Source organism: Chamaea fasciata, unplaced genomic scaffold, assembly GCF_029207755.1.
Source record: "Chamaea fasciata isolate MVZ Bird 193981 ecotype frontalis unplaced genomic scaffold, bChaFas1.0.hap1 SCAF_7, whole genome shotgun sequence".
NCBI classification, from domain to species: domain Eukaryota; kingdom Metazoa; phylum Chordata; class Aves; order Passeriformes; family Sylviidae; genus Chamaea; species Chamaea fasciata.
The window spans coordinates 6,486,720-6,503,947 of NW_027094092.1; the positions used below are offsets into that span (position 1 = coordinate 6,486,720).

Consider the following 17,228-nt stretch of genomic DNA (forward strand, 5'->3'; position numbering starts at 1 on the left):
ATCTTTTACAAATCTTGTAAAAATGCCCTTAGAGCCAAGAGAGTCAGAAAGAACAGTGTTAATAATACAGTAATTGTGTCAGCATAGCCAGAAGCAGGATCTGGTGAATTTACTTGGATGTGTCATCCCTCTTTAAACTGATTTCCAGACAGATTCCACTGTCTGTGAGGGAAAAGCTCCATCCCTGACTCCAAAGGCAGCCTGTGCCCCAGGTGCACGTACAGGAGCTTTCACAACACGGATTTGCCAAGCTGCACCAGCCACAATAAGTTTGATGTTGACATTCCACCACAGGCCACAATCCACAACATTTGCTGTACTGTCATGATCCTCCTGTGGTGCCATCCACCTTTTTTTCCCCTCTCTCAGATTCAGAGTGTTAAAAACAAGGGGGTGGAGATCATTCCTGTCCCATTTCTGTTGTATTGAACTTTTTCTTCAAATACTGTACAAAAATTGCAAATAGACCACCCATCTAAAGTCAACAAGTACAGGGAAATTTCTCAATACACCACAAAAATCACCTCATTCGGAGCATGAATTCCCCTGGAAAACACTGGTGAGTGTTCAAGCCCTCGTGGATCACCAGGCAGTTTTGATTCTAAATACAGGGGTGATTTTTTTTTTTTTAAAGAAGTTTTATTTGGGAATCAAAGAGACGAACAGGTTTGTCCCCCTTGAGGCCATCAGGCAATTTTGTGAGGATGCACAAAGGTGTTCCTTGGATTTAATGCAGAATTGAGTTTGAGCAGACACTAAATCTCTCAGAGGAGGCTGCTTTTATACTCAGCCACCCAAAAAGGGACGAGCAGCAAATGCTTTCAAGCATGAGGAGAAGAAACAAGCTTTTACAAGGAGCTGGCAGTTCAAGGACATGCAGCAGCCTGATAAAACACCACAAGAACAAGCAGTGGCCCGTGGCTGATCTCTGTCGGGCAGGATGGGCGGGGGGGCACCCCCAAACTGCTGAGCAGGTCTCTCCAGGAACTCATTCCATGGTTTATTCAGAAGAAGTGAAGGGGTTAAATCGATGTGGAAGGATGTTCTCAGCAGAGGTGAGGCACAGGGAGAGTTTTCCCTGGGAAAAGCTGGTTCCTGCTGTGCTGTGCTGCGCCGTGAGGGGACACTGAAAACCCTCCTGTGGTTCATGCAGAGGTGCAGCCACAACTCCACGTCCACCTTTCCTGCTGGGTGTAACTTCCTCCAAGGCCACGTTCAGGCCCTTGTCATCAAAGTAAAAATACTGAAAAGCAGCTCAAGGGGCTCAAGTTGGGCCTAACCCTTTGTGTGCTGCTTGTGGAGCAGCCGGACAGTGCTGAAGTGTGGAGTGCTGTCCTGCAAAGTCACCTCTGGATGAGCTGGACACAGCTCCTTCCTTAAGGTGGGGAAGCAATCTGGTGGTGCTTTCCCTGCACACTGAACAAACTGGGGGGAAAAACGCAAGGAAATTGCACAGAGAGAGAAATAAAACAGGGGACAATCATCTCCGTTGGGGCAAGAAATGGCTGTGACACTTCAAATCGGGTTGGACTTCAGCACCGTGCCGAAGTCGTTGTGTTCAGCTCAGCAGATGTTGGGCCATGCCCACAGATATCAGCATCCCAGCAGGCAATAAAGCAGTGACAGAGAGGCCACCCACTCGGTGGGGCAGGGAGATAACAGGGCAGGGCAGCCACAGGAACCCCTCAGCAATCACACGTGGCTGTTTCGGATGCTCTGCTGGACTGGGCAGAACCCTTAACCCCAGGAAGACCACCTTGGCCTTCTGGGCTTGTGGTCAGTGTCCTGGGAAGATGCTCCCACTAAAAGCTGTGGAGGCAAAGCCCTCAGATTCCCCTCAGACAGCAGCCAGAGGAATGCTCTGCCTGGCCCAAGGAATCTTCCACCCAGTTGCTCTATGAGTAGCTTGCTCAGTCATGCATGGACACAAACCTGTCTAAATAGGCAGCGATGACCAAGACTGAAACTCAAATCAGGAACTTTCCAGTCTGACAAGTAAAAAATAAAAAAAAAAAAGATATTTCCGCTCCACGCATACTTGGCAAAGGCCAGGCCCTTCCTTGCCTGGTGTTTGGTGCTCTTGGTTCCTTCCAAAAGCCTCTGAGAAGGGATCCAACCCACAGCAGGCTCAGAGGAAAGAAAATTAAACACTCCCACAAGCAAAAAGGCTGCATTCCTCACACAAACACCCCCACACCTCATTTGTCTCTTTTCCCTGACTCCAGCCACCCTGCTAACACCTTCGAGTGCCTGCAGGCCGTGAACTTAGCAGAAAATAACATTTTTGACCAGTTTCTAGGGCTGCACTGGCCACTGGATGGGTCTGAAAGCTCCAGAGTTACAAGACAGGTGGAGGAGCTCAGCAAAGTGTGATCACAGAGAATTTCACCGAGATACCAAGACCCGGAGGAGCACGGAGGATGTTCAGTCAGGCCCAGAGGGGAAGAGTTCTCTGACAAAGCATTTCTTCAGTCAGGAGGTGCAGGTTGAGCAATGGGCTGACACCCAACAACAGCCTGGGAGGGAGCAGAGGGATGCAAAACCACGAGGGTATCTCTGAGGTCACCAAGGAAAACAGCGTCTCTGACTAAGAAGGAGAAAGAAGCCAGAATTGCAGCATTGTTACTTAATCCACGACCAACAGGCTCAGCATGACTACACAAAAAAAGCTGCCAGGATTTTACTGGAATTCCTGAGTGCGTGTATCCCTGCCTCAGCCTGGTTTGACTAGCAGAGGACTCTGCCAGGAAAAGGCAATTCCTACTTTATTCCCTGCCTGTGATTATTCTGGTCTGCTCTGGGGTCACCAGGCCTTACTTTCCTCCACATAAATACAAGCATTTCAAGAGGACCAGGGAGGTTGTCAGTCTTGGACAGGAGAAAAATATCCACTTCCAGAGTTTTCTGCTGGAAACCCTTCTCCTTTGAATCACCAGCCTTGATGTGGTGAAAAATTTTGTCACCACAAAATTCCTCAGGTGGGAAGGATTCAATCCCTTCTTGCTGTATTCCAGAGGCCAGGAAAGCCGCTAAATCCAGAGAAAGGGGCACTTCCTAAACTTATTTCAACCTAAACTGTCAACACAGCCACTTCACAGGCCTACAGTGACAAGGATGGGAACACAGCAGGAATGGCAGAGATTGGAAAAGAAGGAGGAAGGGGACTGAGAATCTGTGTTTTTACAGCCACAATCCAGCATGAGAAGCACCAGTGCATAGAGAGGCTGAGGAATAGGAAGGGAAAGTGACACCACCATTACTTTACATCAGCTGGAAACTTTCTCTTCTTGTTCCAGGTCCTTCAGAAGTGGCTTTTTCCAGAAGTAATTGGGAGAAGCCAGTTCTACTCCTTTCCTCACATCACCCTCTGCCAAAACAAGACAGATCTCTGTTTCAGGCAGTTCCTGCTTTCCTATCAGTGGAAGGATCAGGATTGAGCAACAGCAAAAAGCAACCAAACCTCGAGGGCGAGGAATTGGGAAGTGAGTGGGATCTCTTCCCAACCATCATGTGGCTTTTATTCATCCTCCTCCATTCCATTTTCAGACAATGTGCTTTGCCTGATTTCTACAAAAACCAAACTAAGGACATCATGATTCTTTTAAAAAGCATCTTTATTTCACCCACAAAAACATGTGTTATACCATAAATCAGGGAATAAATGGAAGATTAATTAGCTGTAATTCCAGATCAGTTGCTCTGTGAGGGATGCTGTCCCTTACAGCTCTCTCCATGAAGATCCCAGGAACTTTGTTAACATTTTCATCGTGTTCCAGCAGTAAGATTGCAGTCAACAAAGAGGGCATTGAGAGGCTGGTCACAACTCCCAGCACCCTTCCAAGTGACACTTCCACCTCACCTGCCTGCCGGAGGCTGCCTGGAAAGGGAGGAACCTCCCTGCTGTGTCCCAGAGCTCCTCTGGCTCACTGTGATCTGGGAAGGGAAAGGAAAGGAAGAGAGAGGGGAAGGAAGCGACCAAGAAAAGGATATGAGGGAAAATCCCGGACCCAGGGTATCGGGAGACAGGCAGACAGCTGGAAGAGGGGTGGAGGGAGAAGGGAAAGGCATCTGGAGCCATTTGCCTTTTCCAGGCAGGGGATATTAGAACTGGGAAGAAAAGGAAAGGGAAAGGAAGGGAGAAGGAATGAGGAGAAAAGAGAGGGGAGAGGGGAGGGGGGGGGAGGGAAGGGAAGGGAAGGGAAGGGAAGGGAAGGGAAGGGAAGGGAAGGGAAGGGAAGGGAAGGGAAGGGAAGGGAAGGGAAGGGAAGGGAAGGGAAGGGAAGGGAAGGGAAGGGAAGGGAAGGGAAGGGAAGGGAAGGGAAGGGAAGGGAAGGGAAGGGAAGCACTGCAGCACCTGGCTCCGTTCCCAGCCACGAAACTCAGCACGGCTCCCTCCGGGTAGTCCGGGCGAGGCCCGTGGCACGGGAGGGGGGGGGCAGCCGGGTTGTCCCGGGTTGTCCCGGTTAGTCCGTGTTTGTCCCGGGGGGTCCCGGCCTGGCCGAGCCGCCACGTGGGAGCGCCCGCGCTCCGCTACTCCCCGCGGGCCAACCAGCGCGCTCCGTGCGCCGCTGCCCCGGGGCACGCCGGGAGTTGTAGTCCGCGGGGTGCGAAGGCGGAGTTCATGCTGTCCAGCGGCTTCTCCGCGGTTCGGCCGCGGCGGCTCCACCGCTGTTGTCTCCTCACGGACACTCGGGGAGCTGCACGGTGGCTTCCGCCATCCCGCAGCGCTGCCGGGGCGCAGCGCCGCAGGTACCGCGCATCGGTGTCGCGTGGGGATGACGTCAGCGGGAGGTGTCATGGCCGTGGGGGAGTCGTTCGTTGACAAACCTCCTCAGTGGGGGGAGTGAGGGCGGGCGGTGCTCAGGACTGTGTAAGGCGGAGCTCGCATTGAGATAATCCCAGTGGAACCTCTGCCAAACATAAAATGTTGCAACAGAAGAGTCAGATTGCATTTTAAATTTTGTAAGGAACAGGCGTACACGCAACATTTGTTTTCTCGGAGACATCACCGTGCCCAGTGTTTATAAAAGTCTTGATTATCACAGATTCACAGACTGGTTTGGGTTGGAAGGGACCTTAAAAACCGTCACATTCCATGGGCAGAGACGCTTTCCACTATCCCAAAATGCTCCAAGTCCCGTCCAACCTGGCCTTGGACCCTTTCAGGGATGGAACAGCTATAGCTTCCCATGGAAATCCATTCCAGAGCCACACCACCCTCACAGGGAAGATTTCTTTTGCCAGTATTCCATCTAAACACACCTGCTGTCAGTTTGAAGCCATTCCCACTCATCCTGTCACTCCAGGCCCTTGTCCGAAGTCCTTCTCCAGCTCTCCCTGAGCCCTTTTCATCACTGGAATCTCATCACTAGCATTTCTCTGGAGCTTTCCCTTCTTCAGGCTGGATATTCCCATAACCAGCAACAAGCATTTTGTTACACAGTTTAGCAGAAATAAAAACCTAATTATGTTGTGAGAAGGGAAACAAGGGCTTATGGTCTAGAGGGGAAAAGAGAAAATAGAAAAATATATGAAAGTGGTGAAATCGTCAAGAAAGCAGGATGAGAACAGGCCTGGAAGGTGTTTGGTGACAGCAGAACAGGCCATAAAAATATGATAAAAGATATATATAAATGACATTCATTTCTCTGTGGAGGGTATGGCAGAGCTGGCAAACAAAGAAACTATTTTCCCTATACAAAAGCTTTTAGTTTTCCAAGTTTAAAATTAAGTGTCGCATCTGATTCTGGGGTTTCGCACAAATATTTTGTGTGTTTACTTTCCTGAGGCTGATTAATTCTTAAGTAATTGATGGAAAGCAAGCCATGAGCATTGTTTTTAAATATTCAAACCCAAATATCTTTAGATTTTCCAAGCAATTCCCCTCACACTTCTGTTTTACCTGAAACTTGAATTTGGATTGGACTCAGTCTGCTAAAAAAGGAGTTCTGGGTATTATTTTAACCTTCCAAGAAAAAGCATATAATTTAACCTTAACTTTGTATTAAGTGTATATTAAATGTGTATTGAAGTTAATACACATTTCTGGTGATGCCAGTATGAATTCTAGGCAGGGCAGAGAAAGGAAGCCTGGATGAGCAGCATGAATTCCAAAATTTTAGGTGGTTAAACTTGAATGAGATAACACAAAGCTGTCTAAAATGGGAGTAATGAACAACCAGATTTTTACCACCCTCAAAGGGATAAATTTCTTCCCAATATCCCATCTAATCCTTCCCTCCTTCATCTTAAAGCCATCTAAAGCCAAGTATTTAAAGTGGCCACAGAGAGAACAAAGTCTCTTCACAAGGAGCCTTGATTCTACGAATCCATTTTTTGTATTAGAATTAAAAAAGCAGGAGGAAAGGGAGAAGAAAATAGCACTGACATGCCAAATGCAACTGTTTTTTGATTCCCAAAGTCCTGGGAATTTTAAAACCAGAACTGTAGCCCAACCTGAATTTCACAAGTGGATGCTATTTTTAGAAGAGAAAAATAAATCATCCTCTAATCATCACATCCTCTTTTATGTTGCATGTTTTCATATCTGGCAGCACCATACCAAAAAATAAAAAAAAAAAAGGGGGGGGGGGGAATCTGCCCTGGTTTCATTGCAAGTAATACAATCCACATAAATAATATATTTGGACTTTGCTTCAGGAAAAAAAAAAGTAGTGTAGTTTTTTTTTTGGGGGGGGGGGTTGAGGTTTCTTTGGTTTGGGTTTTTTGTTGGTTTTTTTGGGTTGGGTTTTTTTTTGGTTGTTTTTGTTTTTTGGGGGGTTTTTTGGTGGGTTTTGGTGTTGGGTTTTTTGGGGTTTGGGGGTTTTTTTAGGCATATCAAGAATTTCAGGAATCCTTTATGTTTAGAAATAGAAAAAATGAAAATGGTCTCTCACTTGTTACATGAGATTAGCCAAATAATAGGTGAAATCTGATTTTCAGTGGCAAAAGCAAAGTGTAAATGCACAGAGGATCATTCATGTAGGATTTTCATCAATAGACTATTTTTCCTCGATTTATTTGGTGCTGTCTGTACTCCTACTCCCTCGTTCCAACAGGGCAGCTCCACTTCTAGGAATATGAGAGGAGCTCTGTGGTGATGAGTCAGTGCAGGGGTATTGATTTCTGAGAGCAGCCAGAAATAGACACTCAGGGAGAGAGGAGCAAGAAACGGGTGAGTGTATTAGGATCCTTCCCTGCTAAATTTTTCCAGTGCTGTCAAAGAAAATCACAGCTGTCTCCTTCCAGTGTTAGAGGTTACTGGGCAGGAGGAAAATGAAAGAGGATGTCATGGTTTTGAGGAATATTTAGGGATTAGCACCTCACTCTGTGAAGGGATGATACAGCTGATGATAAAGAGTGAACCTCTCTCTAATGGACACTTCCCACCAGACCACGTTGTTCCAAGGCCCATCCAGCCTGGCCTGGAACACTTCCAGGGATGAGGCTCCCACAGCTTCTCTGGGAAAGAAGGAAAAAAAGAAGGAACATATTCCTTGCTATATTACCCAATGACTCTATCCCAGCTTTTGCTGTGAGCCTTGTTTGGTCCACTGGCAGCAAACAGCTCCTTACAGTGGATCTTTTTGGGAACACATGGTTCTGGTGTGGGTGGAGAGGGAGGAAACTGTAGCAGAATTAGACTTGATTATCCAACTTTTCCACCTTCACAAGCCAGGAGAGGCATCAAAATCTCCCATCTGGACACACATTGGAAACCAGGCTCTAGTTTGCTACCTTGGAATTCAGATTTGTCTTTTAAAAGGCATCCAAGGTTTGGAATTGTACACAGGCTGATGTCCATCCTTAGGCATCTGTCCACCCAGCTACATTTAGATTCCATCACCTCTGGAAAGAGGAGTGTTCAATCCTGCAGGGAGCAGCCACCCAAGGCCCTTCATCTTAACAATCCCTTTTGGGCATCCTGAAGAAGCCTCTAATGATCTCAAAACCTTCTTAGGAAGCTCCTGGTGGACCTCCCTCATCCTTCTAACAAGTCCCCAGGGACAACTTCACAGGCACTGAGGAGAAGGAATTTTTCCTCCTTTTTAAAGAAAATTAAAACTTCCTGAGCAGTTCAGTTTGTCACAACTTCTCCACACCTTGGTTGGAGAATTCATGGCTTGGCCAAAACCTCTCCAGTCCCCCACTTGGTTGGTGCAGAAGTTGTGGCAGGAGTCTGAAGGATAATTGAGCCTTCATCATTATCCTTCACCAGCTGCACCAGCAGCTGCCCCTGGACAACAACTTGTGGTTGGTGAAAGACCCTCAGAACCTTGTGAAAGTGCCTGGGACATCCCAAGGGGAGGCCATCAACAGCCTGGAACAGATTCTGGGTTCCAGGGGTTCTAGTCAGGAGTAAAGGTGTGCATAAATACAAATCCAACTCCTGTGCTCCCATTCAGAGCCCTGGAAGAGCTGGAAAAAGGGTGGGGTTTTTTGCAGATGAATTCTTTCATAAACATCCTGCTCACAGTTGTAATCTCATTCACACTGATGACTTTTCTTGCATTTCAGACACCTTAAGGTTACAATTAATACATAGTCTCATCACAAAATGAAAGTATTTAAAAATTCAGAGCCACTTGCAGCTAAATAAAAGAGATTTTATTAAACCTATCTCATCAGAAACTTTTGAGGTCAATCAAGTGAAAATAATCTCAGCATTTTTATGGAATGACTTAATATTTCTCTACAAAGAAGAGAGGTGGTGAAGAGATGGGTGAGCTGCAGGAAGCAGCACCACCTCTCTTTCCATTAGGATTTGATGCAGCAAGGAGAAAAAAATGGGAAAAAGGAAAAATGTAGCAGCAGACATGACTCCAGAGATGGAACTCTGGAGATTCCAGCAAACAACAGACACCCAACAAGGAGGAAGAGAGAGAGAGAGAGAGAGAGAGAGAGAGAGGAGTGATTATTTGGAGTCTAATTTTGAAAGGGATATAAACTGCTTTCATAGGATGTACCCAAGTGTGCCCGAGTACGAATTCTCAGAATTCCTGCCCTAAAATATGCATCCAACACCTACCTACTCTCACCTCAGCTTCCTCAGTGCTCAGTGGAGAACATTCCCAGCTGGATGCTTCTCCTCCTGTGAAAATGACCTAAAGCTGTGCCATGCAATTCTGGAAATGCAGAGTTCTCCCTTCTAACTGCAGAGGGAGCCAAATGAAGGAGTTTTGAGCCCAGAGGAGGAGTTTTGAGCCCAGAAAAATGAATTTGGATTCCAGCATCTAATTTTTAGATGTCTGAAATTTAGAGAAGATCAGTCACAAACTGTATTTTCTACCCAGATGATGGTGGAGGCTGAGTGAGGTTTTCGTGTCTTGTTAAAGCCCTTCTCACCTGGCTGATCACTCTTTTTAGGGCACATTTTACCTCTTTGTTCCTGAGGCTATAGATGATGGGATTTAGGAGCGGGGTGAGCATTCCATAGAGCATGGACACGACCCTGTCCCGATGCGGGGAATAGGTGAAGGAAGGGCGGACGTAGGTGCAGATAGTGGTCCCATAGAAAAGGCAAACCACGGTCAGGTGAGAACCACAGGTGGAGAAAGCCTTGTGCCAGATCCCAAGGGAGTTCCTGGCCAGGATTTCCAGGAGGATATAGATGTAAGAGACCACAGTGAGCACGCAGGCGCTGCCCCCCAGCACCCCCGCCACCACCAGGATCACCAGCTCCCGGCTGTGGGTGGACGAGCAGGAGAGGGCCAGCACAGGAGGAATGTCACAGTAATACTGCTGGATTTTGTTAGGTCCACAAAAAGAGAGTGTGAAAACCAGAGAGGTGTGCAGCAGGGAGTTCAGAAGCCCTGTTGCCCAGGTGCCCACGGCCAGCTGAGCACACAGCTTCATGCTCATGATGCTCGGGTACCTTAGGGGGTGGCACACAGCTACGTAGCGGTCGTAGGCCATCACAGCCAGGAGAAAAATCTCCGTGCCCACCACAGCAATGAGGGAAAAGTGCTGGAACAGGCAGCCAGAGAAAGAAATCTTCTTGTGCTCCAGCAGCAAGGCCCCCAGCATCTTGGGCACGGTGGTGGTGGGACATAAGAGATCCAGCAGGGATAAGTTGCCGAGGAGAAAGTACATGGGGCTGTGCAGGTGGGAGTCAGTGCTAATGGCAACGAGGAGCGTGATGTTGCCTGCCATGGTGGCCAAATAAATGAGCAGAAACAGCACAAAGAGAAGCAAACGGATTTCTGGAGCATCAGAGAGGCCCACGAAAACAAATTCGGATACAGTTGAGAGGTTGACCCACTGCATCTTCTCTTTCATTGTGGGAATGAGGCAGAGGTTTCCCTGGAATAAAGAAAGTGTAACTCAATCACAATTTCATCTCCATTTTTAAGATTGTGAGGGGGTTTTTTGTATGTTTTGAAGTTCAAAACCGTTTCCAAACTCACATATTCCTAATGCAAAAGGCTAAATGTAGGTATTAAATTTCACAGTGATTAATCCAAAACATTAGTTTTTGCAAGTTGCCACCTCAGACTGAAGAGCTGAAAGTTGAAGTTACTTTCCCTGTGGTGTCCAGGTTGGACACAGCCCCAGTCAACACAACAGGGCTTTCAAGATTCTCTGAGCAAGGGGAGTATGGTATAGATCCCTAAAATTCCTTTCAACATAAATTATTTAGTATTAATAATATCATGAGAAAGGTCTAGATTAGCAACCGAAGCTGAAACTTACTTTTTAAGGGAGTAACGCTGTCAGAGAAGGATTAAAGAATTAAATCCCTCATAATAAGCAGATAGATGCATTTTAGGGCTTTTTTTCAGCTTTTGGACAGGGTTTGCAGCAGCCTGGTCTACTGGAAGGTGTCCCTGCCCATGGCAGGGGGTTGGAATCAGCTGAACTTTAAGGTGCTTTGCAACCTAAACCATCCTATGATTCTATAATTTTAAAAAAGTTACAATTTGTTATAGAGTTTAAAAAAAATTCAATCCCACTAAAGACACCCCCCCACCCTTTTCTATAAATTTTACCCTAAACACTGCCATAATACCATTAGTAACTCTAGCATCTATCTGGACTTTCCCCCCATTCGCTTTCCCCAGTTCAAAGAAGTCTAAATGTGGCATTAAAGGATCTTCCTATTTACCCTGCGTTGCTCCAAGCAATGTAGCCCAGTATTTACAGTAAGGATTTACATACCAGCCCTGTAGGGAGAGAAAGAAAAGTTCAGTCCAAATGCCTCCTTTTTGGGAGATTTTGGGATTGATTTTGAAACGGTGGGAATATTGTACTACCTTCTCATTTGTAAGAGATGCAGGGATAAATAGATTGATGAAATATTTCATTTGGCCAGGCTCCTCTGTGGTCTCATCTTCTTCCAGATGCTTGAGAGGGAGCAAAGTCAGGGCTTAAGCTACACAAGAAATGGTTAACTCAACAGAAATAGAAGGGACATCCCTTTTTCGTAAAATGGGGAGCTCATTCAGGTGAAATAGCACAGAAACAACACAGAAATACTCACTGCTGTACAGAATTCATTACAGATGATATATAATTGTATCTCCAGGAAACAAAACAATCCTTTTTCTTCTTTCTACAGGTGACATAAGAATGGTTTCACTCGTAAGGAAGAGATGAATCCCGATTGAGCAGCGTTGGAATATTCACACAGACACCTGCCAGCACTGGCACAAGGGCTGGCTTGGCTGCAGGAGTAGGCACCTCTCTTCTTTAATGAGGTTTTATAAATATGAGGGAGTGTCTGGGGACAAGTGTGTCTGACACTTTTTTTGGATGTTCCCTTAATTGCACATATGAGGGGTTTTTCAGGACATTGCCAAAAGGGGTTGGTAATCCAAGGAACCTAAATTACCAGCACTACTTCAAAGAGCTAGAAAACATTCCCCTCTGGTTCCATTAAGCATCCATGCATGATTTATAGGAGTGCCACTTCCCACGTGATGTCCAGGACTGGGAACAGGCCTGTTCGTATTCCAGCAATACCTGACCATAAATTCTGCACTGTTCACATGAAGGACTCTGGCTGGCCATCATTCTTCCAGCCTATTTTCAAACTCCTGAAAAATTAAAGATTCTGCATCTTACACAGGCAAACAGTGATAGGACAAGAGGGAAGAGTTTTAAACTAAAAGATGAGGGATTTAGATTGAATATTAGGAAGAAATTTTTCCCTGTGAGGGTGGTACAGCCCTGGCACAGGTTACCCAGAGAAGCTGTGGATGCCCCATCCCTGGAAGTGTCTGGGGCCAGGTTGGACAGGGTTTGGAGGAATCTGGGATAGTGGAAGGTGTCCCTACCCACAATGGGGGGTGAAATAACATGAACTTTAAGGTCTATTTCAACCCAAACCATTCCAGGACTCTATAAACTGGAATTCTCCAAGGGTCACACAGCAGAGGCCTATCCTGCCATGGGAGTGCAGAGCTGTGGCTGGAATAAATCCCCATGGGTCCAGACTTTTCCCTGGGTGCTGCAGTTAGCTCAAGGACCATCAGGCGTCACACTTCCCATGAAGTTTTGCAATAAAGAATTTTGTAATTAACCCAGATGCCAGAAAGAGATACAGCAAAGAGATCCATCCCTCACCTCTCCCTTCCAAGGCCAAACTTTTCTGTGATTTTGTTTCCCTCATAAATCTTAAATGTTTCTTTTGGGATGGGATGCATTGGCCTCATCAAGGTGCCAGTCACCTAGGCTCTCAGCTCTACATCTAAGTTGCTTATTTACCGGGATAATCTTAGGTGGGTTATTAGAAGTAAAAACACAGGATAGTTTTTGAGATAAGTGTTCTGCCTCAGGGTAAATAAATAAAAATCATATTACAATATATTTTATTATAGAAATTCATTTTAAAAAAACACCCCGAAACAAACAAGAACAAAAATATCTTTATTTTCAGAATCCAGATGTACACTTATTGATGGATTAGACCCCTCTTGCCCAACCCCCTGTGCCATCCCTGCTGTAATACAACCAAAGTGATTTGATTTTGTCCACTTCTGGGACTACCCAGCTTTGTTATTGTTTGAGATTTCCACCTAGGAATGCTTATGATGAACCCAGACTGATTAGAGTCTGCTGAAAATGCACCCTTTTCTCTGATGTCCATTTGTGTTTCAGTCTCATAGTCTTTAAATAAAATTGATTAGTCTGGGATCTCTTCAGGCTTCTTGGGATTTAACAAAAGTACTGTAGAGATCCTGGGAGTTCTCAAAGGATTTTTTTTCCCCTTTGAGACCATTTTTCACTGTCCTCTGGGTGAGGGCAATAAATCTGAGGGTGAGCTCATAGAGATGATAATTTCCAGGAGAGAAAAACTCGGGATTTTAATGGTGCGCACTGGAGCCAATTTACACAGAGGGACAAACTCAGCTGCCAAAGCTGCACCTTTGCAATTTGTCAGGCACCAACTTTTTAACAGCATCTTCTGAGGCCTTGTTAAAGTCGTCCCAAGATGTTTCCAGGGGAAAAAAAAAAAATCAATTATATTAAATTGTTTGTCTTCATAGAATGGTTTGGTTTGGAAGGGACTTTAAAGCTCATCCCATTCTAATCCCCTGCAATGGGCAGGGACGTATTCCACTGGATCAGGTTGCTTCAAGCTCCTTGTATTGAAATCCCAGCTCCCAGAAATATGGAATTTTTAATTTATTTTATCAAAACTGGAGCAATTATTTCAAATCAGTTCACTGTTGATGCCCTCAGTTTATACCTGGTGAACAAATCGACAGCAAAATAAGTGGGCCACAGTTCCAATTTGCCTTGCATTGATTTATAAATAAAATATTTATAAAAGCTTTATTGGAATGATAAAAAATTATCACAGTGATGCATTTTTTCTCAATTAAAATTTACCCTAATTGAACTAAAGAATATTTTCATTTTAATTTTTCAACATTTTTCTCTAATACTAAAAAAAAATGCTCCCTTCCAGCCCAAGCCTTTCTATAATGATCCTGAGTAGAAATTAACTACTAAAAAGAAATCTCATTTGCAAAAGGACGGGAGATGTTTGGAAATCTCTCTTAAACAGGAAGATCACTGACTCATTGATGCTTCTAATCCTCTTCCTACAGGTATGGGAGTGAGGGCTAATTTAAGACAGCACAGAGAGACAGGCAAAGTGGAAATCCTTTAACTTCCTGTGCAGGAGTTTAGATTGGATATTGGGAAAAATTCCTTCATGGAAAGGGTTTTCCAGCCCTGGAACAGGCTGCTCAGGGCAGTATTAGAGTTACCCTGAAGGGATTTAAAAGCTGTGTGGATGTGGCACCTGGGGACATGGGTTAGTGGTGGCCTTAGCAGCCCTGGGGAATGGTTGGACTTGGTGATCTTAGAGGGCTTTTCCAACCTCAGTGATTCCATGATTTTATTTAGGTGGGATGAATCCAGTCCTAAATTTTTCTAGCACAGGGAAACTGATGGTGCTCCCCTCATGGCAACCACTGAATTTCTATTCCTGATGGATTTGGTGATGTAACTGCTACCCTCATAGAGGCAGTTTGGGTTGGAAGGGACCTTGTGGACAATCCCATTCCAACCCCCCTGCCATGGGCAGAGACACCTTCCACTATCCCTGATATCCCACATTGCTCCAAGCCTTGTCCAAGCTGGCCTGGAACACTTCCAGGGACAGGGCAGCCATGGCTTCTCTGGGAAACCCATGCCAGACCACCACAGGAAAGAATTTCTTCCCAATATCCCATCTAAACCCACCCTGTGTCAGTGTGAAGCTACTCCCTCTTGTTCTGCCTCCATGCCCTTGTCCAAAGTCCTTCTCCACTCCTTCTGGTTCCTTATATATTGTGCCTTGTATGATTCTAGTAATTCACTTCTCTGAGAGGATTATGACTAAAAATATTCTTATATGTCTAAAGAAAACCCTACAAGCAGAATCTGTGCCATGTCTATCTTCTAGTGTCGGTGGGTGAATTTGGGGACACAGTGCATGTGCCTCTACCATCTGCTGTCACAGCACGGGAAAAGCATGTCAGAGAGGGAGACAAGCCTCATCCTGGATTCATTTATTTATTTAAAAATTATGATCCCACACAGGTGGGAAGTTTGGGGTTTCCAGCATGGATTTTTATTATTTTTAGTATTAACAGTTATATGAGTGTATAAATGTACATAATTTGAAGTCTGTAGGCTTTAGCCACTAAGTCATTATTGTGTAGGAGTAGAGTAGGAATGTGACTCCTAGTGTAACTCCAGGGTTTAACTCTGGGTGTAACTCTGGGTGTAACTCCAGGGTTGTGCCAACCCAGCTTGTCTCAGAGGGCTCTGCAGCGCTTCCACAGTCTCCACATGGATTCCTTCATCTCACTGCTCCTCAGGGTGTAGATGAGGGGGTTCATCATGGGTGAGAAGATCGTGTAGATGATGCAGATGTACTTGCTGGTGGGCAAGGTCCCAGCGGGCCGCAGGTAGGTGAAGATGCAGGGCATGAAGAGCAGGGTGATGGCCATCACGTGTGAGGCGCAGGTGGACAGCACCTTCCAGTGCCCCTGGGAGAGGTGGGCCCGGAGCTTGGCCAGGATGAGTGTGTAGGAGGCCACCAGCACCAGGAAGCAGCCCAGGGATATGAGGCCGCTGTTGGAGGCCATGAGCCACTCGGTGAGGGTGGTGTCGGTGCAGGCCAGACGGACGATGGGTGGCACGTCACAGAAGTAGCTGTGGATCGTGTTGGGGCCGCAGAAGGGCAGCTGGAGCATGAGCACAGTCTGGACAATGGAGTGGATAAAGCCCCCGACCCAGCAGGCAGCGACCAGGGCCCAGCAGGCCCCGCGGGCCATGATGGCCGTGTAGTGCAGGGGCCTGCAGATGGCCGTGTAGCGGTCAAACGCCATCACCGTCAGGAGGAACATCTCCGAGGAACCCACAAAGTGCAGGAAAAACAGCTGGGCCATGCAGTCCTCAAAGGCAATGGCCTTGTGCCCTGAGAGCAGGGCCACGAGCACCCTGGGGATGGTGACAGAGGTGTAGCAGATATCGATGAAGGACAGATTGCAGAGGAGGAAGTACATGGGTGAGGAGAGCTTGGGGTCAGTCCTGACTGTCACAATGATGAGGAAGTTTCCCATCAGGACCATGGCGTAGGCCAGGAGGAAGAAGGTGAAGAAGAGGAGTTGCAGCTCCTGGGTGTCGGAGAGCCCCAGGAGGATGAATTCAGTCACCCGGGAGAAGTTGTCCTGTGCCATTGCTGCAGCTCAGGCTCCCGTGGCACAGGTGGGGGAGTGGCCAGGAAGAGAAGGGAATGTGCTACAGCTCCAAGGCTCATGGATGGTGTGAGCAGGATGCATTTGCTGCTGCAGAAAGCACAGTGTCGTGTCATAAATGACAGCAGAGTTTGCACTCACCCCCTCTTCTGTCCCTATTCAGGTGTCTGGCCCCTCCACATTTACCTTCTCTCCTGAACTCACTCTGACCACTGTTTTCCTGCACTGCAGTTGGTGTACTCCCATTCTGCCAGGGAGAAATCACAGAATCATGGAATTATTAAAGTTGGAAAAGCCATTGAATCCAATCATCCCCCAAGCACTGCCAAGCCCTCCACTAAACCATGTCCCCAAGTGCTACATCCATACTGCTTTTAAATCCCTTCAGGGATGGTGATTCCAGCACATCCTGCTCTCAGATAACAAGAGCCATGAATGCTGGAAAAATGCTGTGCTGGAAGCATTTACCTGCTGGAAATCTGAAGTGCCATAACTGAAGCAAGTGCTGCCATTCTCAAGTGTGAGCTGTTCTGTGTTCTGATCCTAGTGACACTGCTCTGAATTGAGGAAAGGGCTCTCCAGTTAGCTCATCCACTCTGAAACTGAGAATACATGGACAGAAACCAGGTCTGGGAGGCTCCTCACTGGAGAAATTTGGGTTTCTAACACAGTAGAAGCTGCAAAACCCTGCATGGTTTCTTCACCTCTCTATTTTTTAAAGGAATTTTTAAAGCTCTTCAGTAGACAAATACACTCACTGTCCTGTGGAGGTTAAAGTGGAACCAGCAGAGGAATGCACTTGTCCATTTAAAATCCCTCCAGGAAATTGCTTCTCTGCTCATTTCTGGTGAGGAGTTTATAACTCAGCAAGCAGGAGGTTACAAGTATGAAACCAGATGTCTATGATGCTAACAGCAATAAATAAACCTGCCTTAAAAGATCTAAAAGGCCAAATCATTAGACAGGGGACATTACCAGGACACACACATTGTCCTCTGGTAGGTTGAATATCCACTGTATTTCTTCTGCTGT

At 46.3% G+C, this 17,228-nt stretch overlaps 2 protein-coding genes across 2 annotated transcripts; both read right to left on the reverse strand.

The window, feature by feature from the left end:
• Positions 1-9,285: 9,285 nt before the first annotated feature.
• Positions 9,286-10,278, reverse strand: LOC136291681 (olfactory receptor 5AR1-like). The gene has a single exon (XM_066186826.1). The coding sequence runs from the start codon at positions 10,276-10,278 to the stop codon at positions 9,286-9,288; it is 993 nt and encodes a 330-aa protein (XP_066042923.1).
• A 4,973-nt stretch (positions 10,279-15,251) lies between these two features.
• On the reverse strand, positions 15,252-16,178 carry LOC136291624 (olfactory receptor 4D5-like). Its single transcript, XM_066186787.1, has one exon. It carries the CDS (start codon positions 16,176-16,178, stop codon positions 15,252-15,254), a length of 927 nt encoding a protein of 308 aa, XP_066042884.1.
• Between the last annotated feature and the right edge of the window lie 1,050 nt (positions 16,179-17,228).

Coding starts and splice junctions, on each gene's coding strand:
- LOC136291681 (XM_066186826.1), bottom strand. CDS start 10,278: ATGAAAGAGAAGATGCAGTGGGTCAACCTCTCAACTGTATCCGAATTT.
- LOC136291624 (XM_066186787.1), bottom strand. CDS start 16,178: ATGGCACAGGACAACTTCTCCCGGGTGACTGAATTCATCCTCCTGGGG.